The 14607-nt window shown below is 33.0% G+C and overlaps 2 protein-coding genes across 2 annotated transcripts; one reads left to right on the top strand and one right to left on the bottom strand.

Annotated features, from left to right (window-relative positions):
• Positions 1-509: 509 nt before the first annotated feature.
• LOC110650113 (small polypeptide DEVIL 16-like) lies at positions 510-1330 on the top strand. Its single transcript, XM_021804931.2, has one exon. It carries the CDS (start codon positions 905-907, stop codon positions 1079-1081), a length of 177 nt encoding a protein of 58 aa, XP_021660623.1. The 5' UTR covers positions 510-904; the 3' UTR covers positions 1082-1330.
• Positions 1331-8447: 7117 nt separating this feature from the next.
• LOC110650120 (cell division cycle protein 48 homolog) lies at positions 8448-14421 on the bottom strand. The gene is made up of 9 exons (XM_021804942.2): positions 14261-14421; positions 13947-14112; positions 13093-13321; positions 10483-11249; positions 10164-10385; positions 9996-10067; positions 9618-9899; positions 9069-9428; positions 8448-8988 (listed from the first exon to the last, which is right to left on the bottom strand). The coding sequence occupies exons 1-9, from the start codon at positions 14419-14421 to the stop codon at positions 8698-8700; spliced, it is 2550 nt and encodes an 849-aa protein (XP_021660634.2). The 3' UTR covers positions 8448-8697.
• Positions 14422-14607: the final 186 nt, after the last annotated feature.

Genomic DNA, 14607 nt, shown 5'->3' with positions numbered 1-14607 from the left:
AAGACAATATCCATGCTATGCAGGAACCTGTTTGATAATATCAATCCTCTAGCAATTTTGCACTTTATGAATTTGAATTCTTCTCGAGTCCTGAATCAGGAACCCGTTTCATTACAGTGAATCTCATGAGAGTTTTACTCCTATTTATGATACTTGACTGGATTGTTCATCCACAGGGTCACCAATCAACCAATCAATTTTAACTTTATGAAACTGAAATCCTTTTTAAAAATGTGAGATTTCAAGTTTGAGTAAAAAAGAAAAATCAAATTATAATGCAAGATAGTTCAAAATCAAATTATAATGCAAGAAAGTTCTTTCGTATATCACATCGTTTACCTTTGCTTGTGTAGGTATGTCTTGAATATTTCTATAAATAATGTATATCATGTCTGAAATTTCCACTGGTACAAAAACTTGCTTACAGCTGGTACAAACTCTATTGAACATTTAATGTATGAAAGGCTCTAGAAGGACTGAAACTTCAATCTTTATGGCAGCAAAGTATAGAACTTGATGGTAGTAAAAGTATATATAATTTCTAACAAAGGGATGGGTCCTAGGCCTATTTCTAATATTTGAGGTGAAATGGCAGGAACATTGGTCCATACTGTGTCTTCATATGCTGCACCATTCTCCCCTGACAGCTGGTGGATTACAATGGCTACAGTCCATACCTAATGCCAACACACACACACACAGAGAGAGAGAGAGAGAGAGAAGCCTCAACCCCAACCTAGACTAATCATAACCTCAACTTGATTATCATCTTCATCTATCTATAAATACACACCACGCTCCCATCTCTGCCCTTTATATTTTACTGCTTCAACTACTTATTGCTTGCAGTGACAGTATATATAATATATAGTTTGAGCTCAATTTCCTCTCTCTCTCATGATCAATGGCTGACGAGGAAAGGAACAACACCTTTAATAACCATGCTGTATGCGAACCCTGCAGAACTTTTGGCCAGAAATGCAGCCATTTGGTGAAGAAGCAACGGGCCAAGTTCTACATTCTCCGCCGGTGCATAGCCATGCTTATTTGCTGGCATGAGCGCGAGCGTGGAGAGCCCTGATTATGAATCACCTACCTACCTAAGCTAGCTAGCTTGCCTGCTTGTATTATTGGCTTATTGCAATTCTTGATGAGCCATATTTATATATATCTGTAGTTATATATATTAGCGTAATTAATAGGGGTGCTTTGATATATTAGAAATCGTAGTTTTTTTCTTTAATTTTCAAGATATATACTATCATTAATTATTAATTATAGTGTTTATCTTGAAGTTGGCTTGTCAATATATATGGATTAATCTTAGCTAGATCTCTATCCCAGCTTCTCTCGAGATTCTCAGTTCCTTATATGTCATTGTCCTCCATTTTCTTGGCAAACAAACAGACTTGGTTTCAATGATGTTGGTATTCTTTAGTGAGTTCAATATTGCTCCCTATTCTTCTTCTTCTTCTTCTTATTCTTCTTTTTCTTCTTCTAGAAATCGTAGTTTTTTTTCTTTAATTTTCAAGATATAAAGTACAAACTATCTTAATTATTAATTATAGTGTTAATCTGGAAATTGACTTGTCAATATATGGATTAATCTTCACTAGATCTCTGTCCCAGATTCTCTCAAGATTCTAAGTTCCTTATATATGTTATTGTCCTCCATTTTCTTTGCAAACAAACAGACTTGGCTTTAATGATGTTGATGTTCTTGAGCTAGTTCACTATTTCTCCCTGGTATTCTTGATTTATTTCAATATTGCTCCTCCTCCTTCTCCTCCTCCTCCTCCTTCTTCTTCTGGTTTTACTTATATATTGCTTCTGAGAAGCTAGATCATGCATGGAAGACCAATATTTAATTGAGGAGATTGAAGGCAATAATGACAGAAGGATGAATTCTGGTTTTGAAGCAGGTGGGTTTCTTATGTTGCTTAGTGATAATTATCATTTATCGGTTCAAGAAAATAGCTTCTATTTTTTCTTTTCACCTGCTAACTCCATCAGTAAAAGGAATGCTTCCATTAATTTTGCAGTTCTTGTCATGAACTTATCATTTTCTTGCCAAGAAGCCATATTATAGGCGAAAAAATGATATTCCAATTTTCCCCAGGTTTCCACCATCTCTTGCTTTCCTTAATAAAAACTTGCAAACAGCTTAACAATTTTTCCCTGAAAGTAACATGTGGAGGAAAAAACAATAAAGAAAAGCACTTCCAGGCTCATGACTTTTCACCTTTTCTTTAAGCAATTAAATTAAAAATGGGAATTGATAAACCCTTATTAACTAATTAACTAAAAAAATAAAAAGTCATGCTGAAAGATAATTTTATTTTGCAAATTAAAAGTAACTTGAGGGAACATACAGTGTCCCCTCAATCATTAATTTACTATGCTTCCTACCCTTATATGAAATGCCAATTCAGACTATCTAATCACTAGGCCTCACATTAAGGGAATATCAGACACAAGCAAGCAATTGATTAATTTTTGAATTACTTAAAAGTTTGGACCATCCTCCAATTTTAGTTTTTTATGTTCATGTGTCCTCAAAACCCACCATCTTTTGGGCTAATGTTTCTCTATGAGCAACAAAAGATCAGTGGTTGGGATAAAATGGAATGCCGTATCATATTCTTATCATGCTAAATAATTAATTTTTGCTATAAATTTATAAGTAAAAAAAATTTGTGAAATTTACTTTAATTCGCAGAATGTTAAAAATTGTTAGTAAATTTAATTACTTCCTTCACCAAAATAATTTAAGCTAATTTGATTTGACTTCCCCATACTCATATTCTCATTTAATTTCTTATAATTTTCTAATATAAAACTCCTACAAAATATTTATCTTATAAGTAATACAAAAAATTAAAAAAAATAAATTAATTCTTAGAGTTTTTTTTTTAAATAATAATAATATACTTGAATTGAATGCATAGACTCATTTTTCAAAGAATAATTAAGGAAACATTGACTTATAGGAATAGAAAGATGGCAATGGACATAAGTGGGAGATAAAAAGATGGCCAATTCACCATGTCCTGCTTTGAGTTTTTTCAATAGGAAGAAAAGATCCCCGGCAAGCTTTCTCAATGGATATGATTGATAAAGATGGCATCTACATATTTTAGGTGGTACAAACTCATTGTACTAATAACAACTCAACATTCAATATTCATCTTTATCCCAATTTAACAACATCCCACTAAAAATCAATAATGCATCACTTTAAATTTAATTTTAAATTTATGATAATTTTTTATATCTATTTTATAATTTATAAAAAATTAATTTTTTTTAAAATTCATAATTATCTCTTTCAGTAATATATTTTCTAAATATGAAATTTAAATTCTCTCATTAAAAATACATTAAATCTTATCACTGAGCTCATGTTTATTGTTTAATTTATATATAATAAAATTTAACTACAATTCAATTTAATTATGTCTTTATTCTAAAAATTTAGAATCAGCTATATGAATTCACTTTCTCCATTTTAAACGATTTAGGATTAAATTCTCAGAAATTTATAATGTTTCTAGGTCATGTTATACTACTCTCCTTTAAATCAATTTAGGTCATAACTCTAAATAAAAAAAGTATAAAAAATGAGTTTTTTTTTACAGCATTTTATCATTATTGTTAAAATAAATTGAAATTAAAAATTTTGAATTTTTTAAAAGTACCCATTAATTAGATCAACCTATTGTTAGGTTGAAATTAAAAAATGATGGAAGAAAGCAGTGAAAAAAGAAGAGAAGTGGGTGAAAGTATAGGAGGATGCAAGAAGCAGGAAGAAAGAGGAAGGTGTTCTGTTGGGATATGATCTGGAAACTGATGTGTGTCAGCAGCCGACAGCGAGAATCCTAATAAGAAGAAAGAGAGAGATGGAGACTAATACAAATCCATGCCCACCCGTGCGGCCCTCCCACCACAACTCTACTAGTTTCAGTGTACTCTCGCCATTAATGTGCCCTTCCCCGGTAGGGTCCCATCACCGATCTGGCCAGAAAGGTCACAACTTCAACACAATAACTTTATATTTCTAATAATATTTAAATTTATTTTGTATTAAAATATTTAATTAATGAATAAAAATAATTAAAATTTGAATGTTAAACTTTAATTTGATCTAAGAGAACTTCATATAAAAAAATGAATAAATATAAATTAAAATTGAAAATAAAAAATAAAGATAAAGACATTAATAAAATATATGTAAATAAATTTTTATAAGACGAAAATTACTTTAATGATATTTGCATAAATTATAATTCATCTTCTTCTAATGTCTCAAAGAGAAAATTTTAGTTGGACAATATCTCTTCTATTTACATTAGGAGGTAGCTAATTTAATTTTTGATGTATGATATTAGTTTATATAGTTTATGATTATGGCTCTTAATTATCTTAATATTAATTAAATTGTAACTATTATCAAAAGTTTTTTATTATAATTAATTAAGTACATGATTTTATTTGTAATGGATAAAGAAAAGGTGACTTTAATTTATATATTAAGTCTTAATTTTTTTAGTATTAATTAAATTATAACTCTTAGCACCCATTTTCTATAGAAATTAATTGATTAATAAATTATCGAATAAATTATTTGGGTTTTTATAAATTAAAAAAAAAAGGTTGAAGGCGATAGCGGATCCGATGCTTTATACTTGTGTTCCTCTGGCTATAAAATATAAAAATTATAGGTAAAAAAAAAATTAAAAATCTATATAATTAACCATTTAGACATTTGAATGTAGGGACATGATATATGACATGAGCATAATACAGCATATTGCATGTCGGTGACTGTCTACTTGGGATAAGATTATTTCAGTAATTAAATAATTATATGGTAAGTAGAAGTCGTTGAAAATACCCTTATTATTTTTTTTAAATATAAAAATTCATAAAAAATAATTAAATTAAATTAAATTCTTAAAAATTTTTAATTCTCAAACAAGTAGATAATCAGCATTCATAAAAATAATTGTCAAAATTTTAAAAATACAAAGTAAATAAAATTATTTTCAATGATAAAATCTAAAATCATTATTTCATTAATATAGTTTCACTTTTCTCATATAAGTTATAAGGAATTTGCAAATAAAGAAAAATGGTCGGAGCTCCATCATGGAGATCTATGATGAGAACTATTCAATGCTCTAATAGTATAGTAAAGAAAAGTGAGAAGATGATTGAAAGAAATAAATTCTTTGCCATTCTTACTAACTCTATTTGTAAGAAAATTGATATTAATATATTTTTTAATATATTTTAAAAAATATATTTTTAAAATATATTTTTAAAATAAATATATATTATATATGATTATTTTATAATGAATAGCCTAATAATTTAAACACAAGGGAGATGGGCAAGAGTGAAGGAGTGGAAATGGGAAATATAAAAAAATAAAAATAAATAAAAAAGAAAAGAAAAAGTCAAGGATAAGCAAAGGAAAGAGAAGAGTAGGACCCAGAGGGAAGGGGAAACACGTGCAAATCTGACAACGTTGAAAGAGAGATGCCACGGGGGACATAATTGTAGTAACGTCACAATGTTTCATTTACATGTAGGAGCCTTTCAACACTTTCCACGTGGAATGCACGTGCGGGTTAAGAAAACTGTTCTGAATTCGGCAGGCACCTGTGCTGTGAACGATGCTGCCTGTGCCTTTTGTTGTTATTATTTATTATAGAGAGATGGAGAAAAATCTCTTCTTCTTCTTCTTCAACCACTTTGTCAGTTTTCCCATCGTTTTAGATTCTCTTTTGGAGGAATTAATTGAACTTCTCTTTCATCTCCATTGAGCTTCTTCATCATTTTACACATATATCATCTAACTATTAAGAATAGGTATTCATACAGTTACATATTTTCGCTAATATAGATGATTTTTTATTTTATTGTATTTTAATAATATATATAACTTTTTGCACGATTGTTCTTGATTTTGATTTTAAATTTAATAGATTTGAATTGATAACCAGCCATATTTCTGACATTTTCACGTGAAAATAATTTCATTTAATAATATGACATAACAACAAGCTAACAAAAGAAATATAACAATGAAAATCCATCCCAAGAGTATAAAATGTCACAGTTTTTACAATGAGGCCATCACATATAAATATTGTATAATGAGAAGAAGAAGAAAATAAAAAAAGAAAGAAAGGGTGATATCAAGATATATAGGTGTGGGGTACAAGGCATACCCATAGACATGATTGATATTTACTTGCATGATATGATTCTTTTTTTTTTTTTTTCAAAATATGATTTGGTTTTCACCATTATTATTTGTTGATTTATATGTATTCTAAAATGCATTTAATGATTGCCAATGGTGACCCCTCTCCTTTGAATAAATATATGGCCTTTGATTGTTTGAGAAATTATTGCATATGGTTGGAGCCTCTAGTAAATTATATCATTATTAATATATATATAGATATATTATAATAATATTATAATTTATTGATTATATTGTGTTAGAAAGATTAAACAAGGAAGAAAATTTAAGGCAGCCAAAAAAAAAGCAGAAAGAATCTTAACTTTGCATATTGATGATGTTGTGGATGGAGTTTTGATGTTGGGGATTGACAAGCCAGAACTTGAAAAAGATCCATTATAATTTAGTAAATGAGTACCCATTAATCTCCAGTTTTTCATGTGGGGTTGTCTCTTATGGCATCCATCCTACCCCTCTATTCATTTCATGCTTTGGCCACTAATTTTGGAGCCTGACTCCTCATCTCCTACATTCCTCAAAATTAGCTAGCATTAAATCCCCATCGTTGGATTGAACTAATCAACCCAATATCCAAAACCTCAATTCACATTGTGTCAAGGATACTCTCATTCAAGAGAAATTCAAATAAGAAATCTCTTAATAGAAAAATTGGGATCATTTTTTGTGATGCTTATTCAAGTTTTCAGAGGAGGCAGGAGGTGTGAAGCGTGAACATAAAAGAGAGAAGTCCAGTCAAGATAGCAGAATAAAATTGTCAGTGTGAGCTATCCTGAAATGAATGCAAAATAGCATTACAGTTTGTCAAGTTCCATTAAATTCTTGACTTCTCAGAGTTACCTATGTATTGTGGTTCAACAATTTTCTAAAAACCAACCTCTTCTCTGTCAGCCCATCCTCAGGAACTTTTCAGATGAAAAACTCTCTATTATTGTTTGATTTTGATCAAGGCAGAATTGGACTGATATCTGCAATTATACAGTACAGCAAGATCACAATTTTAGGTACCTCAGAAGCCCTTATCAGAAAATAATGGATTAAATCCGAAAGGAATCTAAATGGGTTCCAATGTTTGGGTACTAACTTATCAGTAACAAGCAATTATTTATGATATGCATTTGCAGCCTTTTAGAAGAACATTATTGTGGGGAAAAAAATATCATCAGCCAGTGAAGAAGAGTAGAGGAAAGGAAAAATCAGCAGCAATCCCAAGGAATAATTTGATCAGGTCAGACATGAGGTTCTGAAAGATTGCTCCCTCTTCAGACTGACACATGCAACAATTTGCATTGAGTGGACATATATTACATTGCCATGAATCGTAAGAAAAAATATATACTTTTACAAGTTATTGTAATGCCATTGCATCCTAATTACTGTTCACTGTTATTACAGTTATCCTAATCTTACAAGGGAATCATTTTATAGTTTGGATACAACTTGGATGAGAGTCCTAGATGATTCTTTTATTTTTATTTTTTTTGTTCTATTTGAATCTTACTCTCTTCACCTGCACATTCAGCTGCCATATTGTTAAATGTTTTTTTTTTTTTTTCACATCCCATTCTTCACCAGTAAATTCTGAATAACTATTGATGTAGAATTGAAGTATTAAAAAGCTCAAATAATCAAATAAAATGAAAAGGAAATATGAGAGTCAAACAGCTCAACATTTATAGAATGGTCTGGGCATTTTGTATGATCAAGGTACAAACCATCATTGTTTAGACAGTGCATCAGTACCCTCTGCTTGCCTTTGCGTAAAAGCAACATGCAGCCTGTACATGCAAAACCCTACCCAGACCGAAAAAAAAAAAAAAAACCAATGCTGGCGTAATAGTTGAACCCGACTCTCCAGGTGTTAGATGCCGTGAAAATCTAACTCCGACCATTCTTGGATGGAGCCTCAATACAATCAAACATAACAAGAAATCACTCAAGTCTGCAAGAATATCGATTGAAACAGGATACAGAGCCTTCAGGTTCAGCATGAAATAATCCGCCTCCTTTTCATTGTGTGCATATATATATATAAAACTCCATTTGGAAGCAATCTGCAAGTCTGCAGCTTAACCAAAGATTTGCAATGCAAGGCCTCTCATATCATCTCCAGGTCCAATTCCAGACAGAACTTGAAATCAACTATACTAATTGATGCACAAAAATTGCCAGGTGATTATATGTTACCAATCTAAAAGTTTGGTACGTTTCTGGATTCAAAATTCATCCGTTATAACCAATAAAGTGGCATTATCTATTCTATCAACTTGGACCAGTAGCCATGGTCTTCTACTGGCCGAAAACCAAGGCTTGACTTGGACAAATAAAATAACCCATGGATTCTTAAAACTACAACATATATGGAAGTAAACAGATACACATATTGGGCCAGCATAAACGACACATGCACACTTGAAAATAACAATTTAATTGTAAAGGTCATCATCATCAGCCCCGCCAGCAGAAGCTACAAAAGGATCAGTTCCAGTAGCTGCACCACTAGCTTCAGAAAACCTGAATTCAGTTCCAAAGCCTCTTGATTGTTGCAAAGTTTGAGCAAATGCCTGGTATTTGCGAATATCAGCATCGCTCACACTCCTACGGGCATACTTCATTGACTCCTCAAAATGTGCTGCCTTGATCTCTGCCACATCATCCTCAACATCTTCCTCCATTGCTTCTGGGTTCTCTCTACGCCTCCTTTCCCTCTCAATATCCTGCAAGATGTAAAGAACCAGTCATTTACTATCACAAGAAAATGTAACAGGGAAAAGGAGAAAATATAGCAGAAGCATACCTTTTCAATGTTCTCTCTAATAGCATATTTGCAAGCACGCTGGCAAATCTCAGTAATATCAGCACCACTAAAGCCCTGAGTATACTTGGCAAGTGCTCTCAGATCAACATCTTTGGAAACTGGTGATTTCCTCAAGCAAGCCTTGAAAATTTGATGACGAGAATCCTCATCAGGAAGAGGGATGTAAATCAACTGATCAAGACGGCCAGGGCGCAAAAGTGCAGGATCAATGATGTCAGGTCTATTAGTGGCTCCAATTATAAAAACAGTTTTCTTTGCAGACATGCCATCCATCTCTGTCAGAAGTTGGTTCAAAACCCTATCAGCAGCACCCCCCGCATCTCCTACACTGCTTCCTCTCTACAATTATAATAAATGGCAGAAAACAGTGTAAGCAAGAAGCAATGTATAAAATAAATTTGTCTTTACTTCCATACTCAAGGAATTTTCAAATCCCAGAATATCTCCACAACTGGTCAATTACTAGATAAAACCTCGAAACACCAGGGTCTTTAAAACATTGAATAATATACAAAGAGAGAAACAAACCTGAGTAGCAATTGAGTCAAGTTCGTCAAAAAAGAGGACACAAGGAGCAGATTGGCGAGCCTTATCAAAAATTTCTCTCACATTGGCTTCACTCTCACCAAACCACATTGTAAGCAACTCAGGACCCTTGACACTGATGAAATTTGCCTGGCATTCATTTGCAATAGCTTTAGCCAGAAGAGTTTTCCCACATCCAGGAGGGCCATAGAAAAGAACCCCCTTAGAGGGTGACATTCCAAACTTCTCAAATTTCTCAGGATGCTCCACTGGATATTGAACAGTCTGCATCATGCAAATAATCAGAAACCAATGAAACTTTAGCCAAACATACACAGAAGAATGCAAGTCACATAAGTAACCTAGATCAAGAACATTCACCTCCTGAAGCTCTCGCTTAACATTCTCAAGACCTCCAATATCTTCCCAGCTCACATTAGGCACTTCAACAACCTGGTTCAAAAATTCTTGGTTAGAAACTTAACAAACAAAACAACAAACAATAAGAGAAGAAACACAGGTCCCTAAAAATATCTTGCAAACACTTACTGTTTCACGCAAAGCAGATGGGTTGCTTGTTCCAAGTGCAGTTTGGAAGTGTTCATTAGTAACTGCCATAGAGTTAAGTATCTCAGCATCTATCGACTCATCTTCCAAGTCTATCACATCCATCTTCTCCCTGATGCACTGAAGTGCAGCCTCAGTGCAAAGAGCAGCTAAATCAGCACCAACATAACCATGTGTGTCTTTGGCAATTCTTTCTAAATCAACCTGCAAAATAAAAAATCACAGAAGTTGAAATAAATTAATAGATCGAGTAGGAGAAAAGGATTATCTTCGAGAAAAGGATGGAGAGTTTGATGTTTACATCTTCAGCAAGCTTCATATTCTTTGTATGGATTCGAAGAACCTCAAGACGCCCAACTTCATCTGGAACACCAATATCAATTTCCCTATCAAATCTACCAAACCTTCTCAAAGCTGGGTCTATGCTGTTGGGACGATTTGTGGCCCCAATGACAATAACATGAGCACGGGATTTAAGTCCATCCATAAGTGTCAAGAGCTGGGAGACTATCCTCCTCTCAACTTCACCATGCGTCTTCTCCCGCTTAGGAGCAATTGAATCAATCTCATCAATAAAAATAATGGATGGTGCATTCTTCTCTGCTTCCTCAAAAGCTTTTCTGAGATTGCTTTCACTTTCCCCAGCCAATTTGGACATGATCTCAGGTCCATTAATACAGAAGAAAAAAGCACCAGTTTCATTGGCAACGGCCCGGGCAATTAGAGTCTTCCCAGAACCAGGAGGTCCATAAAGTAGAATTCCTTTTGGCGGCTTCACACCAATTGATTTGAATAGCTGTGGATGTCTCAGTGGAAGCTCCACCAACTCCCGAATCTGAGCCATCTGTTTTCTAACACCACCAACATCATCATAGCCAACTTCATCCAATCTATTTTCATCTTCCCTCCTCACAGGCTCTCCCTCACAGAAAATCTCAGTGTCTGGGGCAACCACACAGTACTCTGCAGGGTCAGTCTCAATAACCTTGAACTCCACGCTTCTCATTCCCCCCCTCACAAGGAAGAGATCACCCTTCCTGACTGGGCGATATGCCTCCAGGAAATAAGCTGCAGATATTAAATCAGAGACTCAGAAGCATAAAATAATAATAATAAAAAAAAAAACAGCATTCACAAGTAAGGTAGCTAGACCATAAAACAAGAAACCAACCAAGAATTAGATTGACAATGTTTGACAAAAAGAGAAACCATCTGATATTGGTACCAAAAAAAAAAAAAAATTTAAGAAGACACGATAAGCCAAAAACTAATGAACAGTGTTACTCTTGCAATTGCACTATATAGCTCCAAAATTTGTTATTAGCAACCTCAGGCCATGACAGAGATAGACCAGCAAAAGCCTTCTGTTATATCAATTAAGATACAGTACTTTCAAAGTCGATCTGCACACATATACCTTGAACAGTAATGGTTCAAACTTCAAAAGCATTTGCAAAAATAGCCACAAGATTGTCATAAAATTTAAAATTTTCAAAATAAAACTTTGAAAACTTCATGACTATCATCCCTAAGAATGAGAAATTCTGCAGAATGTCTCTCTCTCTCTCTCTCTCTCTCTCTCTCTCTCTCTCTCTCTATATATATATATATATATATATATATATATATATAACATAGTTATATTGAAACAATAAAGCCAGCCGCTTTGGTCTTTGTGTCTATGCAAACAGCCAAACATACACCCAAACAGCACCTATGGAGAAAGAGGAAAATTGAGAACAAAAGACAATGCTACAAGAGTCCCTTTAAAGCAGAAATTCTAAATCAAACATAAAGAACATGACCAGAAGTGTGACCCTCTTGAAAAACCATAAAAAAAAAAAGAAATTATTGAGATGTTATTTCCATATTAAATCACTCACATACCTGGTATGTGATTTAACAAATTATGATAAATGGTAAGGCACATAAACAATGTCATGAAAGGCAAAATGAAAGGCACACTGAAGAACAGTGTCTCATAATTATAAACTTAAATTCTAAAAGAAGGGGCTATTGAACCGAAAAGCATTAAACTTATGAATCTTCAAAGATTTTATACAAATAAAAGAAAGAAAAAACAAAGGAGAAAGGAAAACATGAAACCACTCATACAATGACAGATTGATGTAGAACCTAAGTTGCACAACCAAAATAATAATTTATTTCCAGAAACTAAATATGCCTCTCAAGGCTACAAGCTTATAAAGAAGAATTAAAATGGGAAATTCCTAAGTGTCCTGCTAAAATATAAAAATGCCTGATATAAAAATAAATTTAATTATTACATTTCCTAATAATTGTTAAGGTTACCTTCTTTCCAAGATGAGTTCAAATCACGTTTAGGACTTGGACTACTCCTATTAGGAGGAACAGAGGCGGATGTACACCAAGAAATAGGGGGTCAATTGACCCCTCTTTTATTTAAATATTCTTATGTATACATATTTGTCTATGTTAACCCTTCATTAATTTAATTATTGAACCCTCTTTTTAATAAAATTTAAAATTAGTTGAGTTAAAAAATCATGTTGTGTATTCAAAAGTTTATTTACTTTTAAAACTCTAATCTACCTATTTTCAGTAATGAACTTCATCAAGACAAATGGTATAAACGTATGTGTGATCAATTGCTAAATGACTGTTTAGTTACTTATATACAAAGATATGTATTTGATAGCATTAACATTGACGTAATTTTTGATAGTTTCAGGGTCTTAGACTTCATCAAGTCTAAATATAATAATATTATATTTTTCATATCCTTTTATAGTATTTTATTATTTAATTTTTTTATATACTGAATCTGGAAAAAAATATATATCTAGATCCACCACTGGGGAGGAACATATACAGCATCATAGGTTATTTTCAGAATCAGCTGAAAATAGAAGGCTCAGAATAAACTCACGCTTCAAGTATGCATCAAAGAGATTTCCAGTGACCCCTTCAATTGTGTCATCTATAGGCAGTATGTGAACACGCTTTCCATATTTGACATCAGGACATTGGTGCACAGAGACGACATCTCCAAGCCTAACCCTCAGGTTCGACCTCACAACCTTGTTCATCCTGATCTTTGGCTCATCACATGTGTCATCAGCAAGCGCAATGCAGATTGTATCTTTCCTTTTCTTACCCTAACAGACACAAAGTAACACAGTTGTGAAATACATCTACAATTTTCCGTGAGACAGTTAGATTGCAAAACAAAAACAGCCAAAATATGAAACAACAAAAAGAGTTACATCCCCATTGTAGAAATTTATTTTAGTGCGCCCATAAATCATGTCACTAGCCAACTTTGATGGCCAACAAGCTGACTACATAACGCTTAACAATACGAAGGCCCCTGCAGAAGCCAATTCCTTTTCGAAGTCACATATACAGCCTCTTTTCAAATGCCATGGTTTATTTATCACACCAACAGACCAACAAATTCTATCCCTAATGCAAATTGGGAAACAACTAAACACTCAAATCAAATAAAAACAGGGCTCCGTTAAAATCTTAATAAGTACATACAACTAAAAATATGAAGCAAACCCAGCTCACAAATCTTTAAACCCCAAGAACCCATATCAGATAACAACCCAGCTACCCAAAACCCCAAATCTTCAATAATTGTAGATATAAATCACAAATCTCAATCACAATCCTAATCGAACATAAACCACAGCAGAAAGACACGTAATCAATATCCAAAAACCAGCAACAACTACTAAGAACAATAATTCAAACACGTAAGTGAAAAAGAATTCAAACCTTAATTAAGATCGTGTCACCCCGAAAGAGCTGGAGCTTCTCCATGGTATCGGGGTGGAGAGAGACAACCGAGTTATCATCATTGGTAGCCTCATCAACAACGAGCCGGTTCGGAGCCTTCTTGCGCTCCAAAATCGCAGTACTAAAATCCCTCTTTGTTCCCTTACTGCAAAATCAAGTACCCATTAACAAATAAATCCTCAAAAATCGAAAAGCTACAAAACTTATTCATTATTCTGAAAAAAAAAAGGAAATCGAGGAATATGAAGGGCATATATAAGTGAATGTAGATCTGGGTAATGGAGAGCACTTACGAGTCAGAGGATTCGGCTTGGTTAGACATGGTCGAGAGATAAAGAAAGCTAAACAGAAATGCAAATTTGGGTGAAATAAACAAATTGGGATCTGAACGGGTATTTATAGGAGAGGGTAAGCAGTAAGCTCCTTTCCTTGTTTTGAAAGAAAAAAAGTTCATTTCTTCTTCTTCTTCATTTTTTTTTTTTAAGTTATAAATATTAAAATTATTTCATTTATAGGAGTTGGTTGATTTAATTGGTACAATTCGATAAATATTAACGAGTTATACTGAATATTATTTTTTTAATAAATAATCTGTAAATTTCACTATATTTTATATGGATAGAGCTTTTCCTCATCTATT

This window comes from Hevea brasiliensis, chromosome 5, assembly GCF_030052815.1.
Source record: "Hevea brasiliensis isolate MT/VB/25A 57/8 chromosome 5, ASM3005281v1, whole genome shotgun sequence".
Lineage (NCBI taxonomy): Eukaryota > Viridiplantae > Streptophyta > Magnoliopsida > Malpighiales > Euphorbiaceae > Hevea > Hevea brasiliensis.
This window is presented reverse-complemented; position numbering and strand designations above follow the sequence as displayed.

Coding starts and splice junctions, on each gene's coding strand:
- LOC110650113 (XM_021804931.2), top strand. CDS start 905: ATGGCTGACGAGGAAAGGAACAACACCTTTAATAACCATGCTGTATGC.
- LOC110650120 (XM_021804942.2), bottom strand. CDS start 14,421: ATGAACTTTTTTTCTTTCAAAACAAGGAAAGGAGCTTACTGCTTACCC. Junction 10,386..10,482: donor ATATGAAGCTTGCTGAAGAT/GTAAACATCAAA, acceptor TTTATTTTGCAG/GTTGATTTAGAAAGAATTGC. Junction 8,989..9,068: donor TTAGAGAGAACATTGAAAAG/GTATGCTTCTGC, acceptor TACATCTTGCAG/GATATTGAGAGGGAAAGGAG.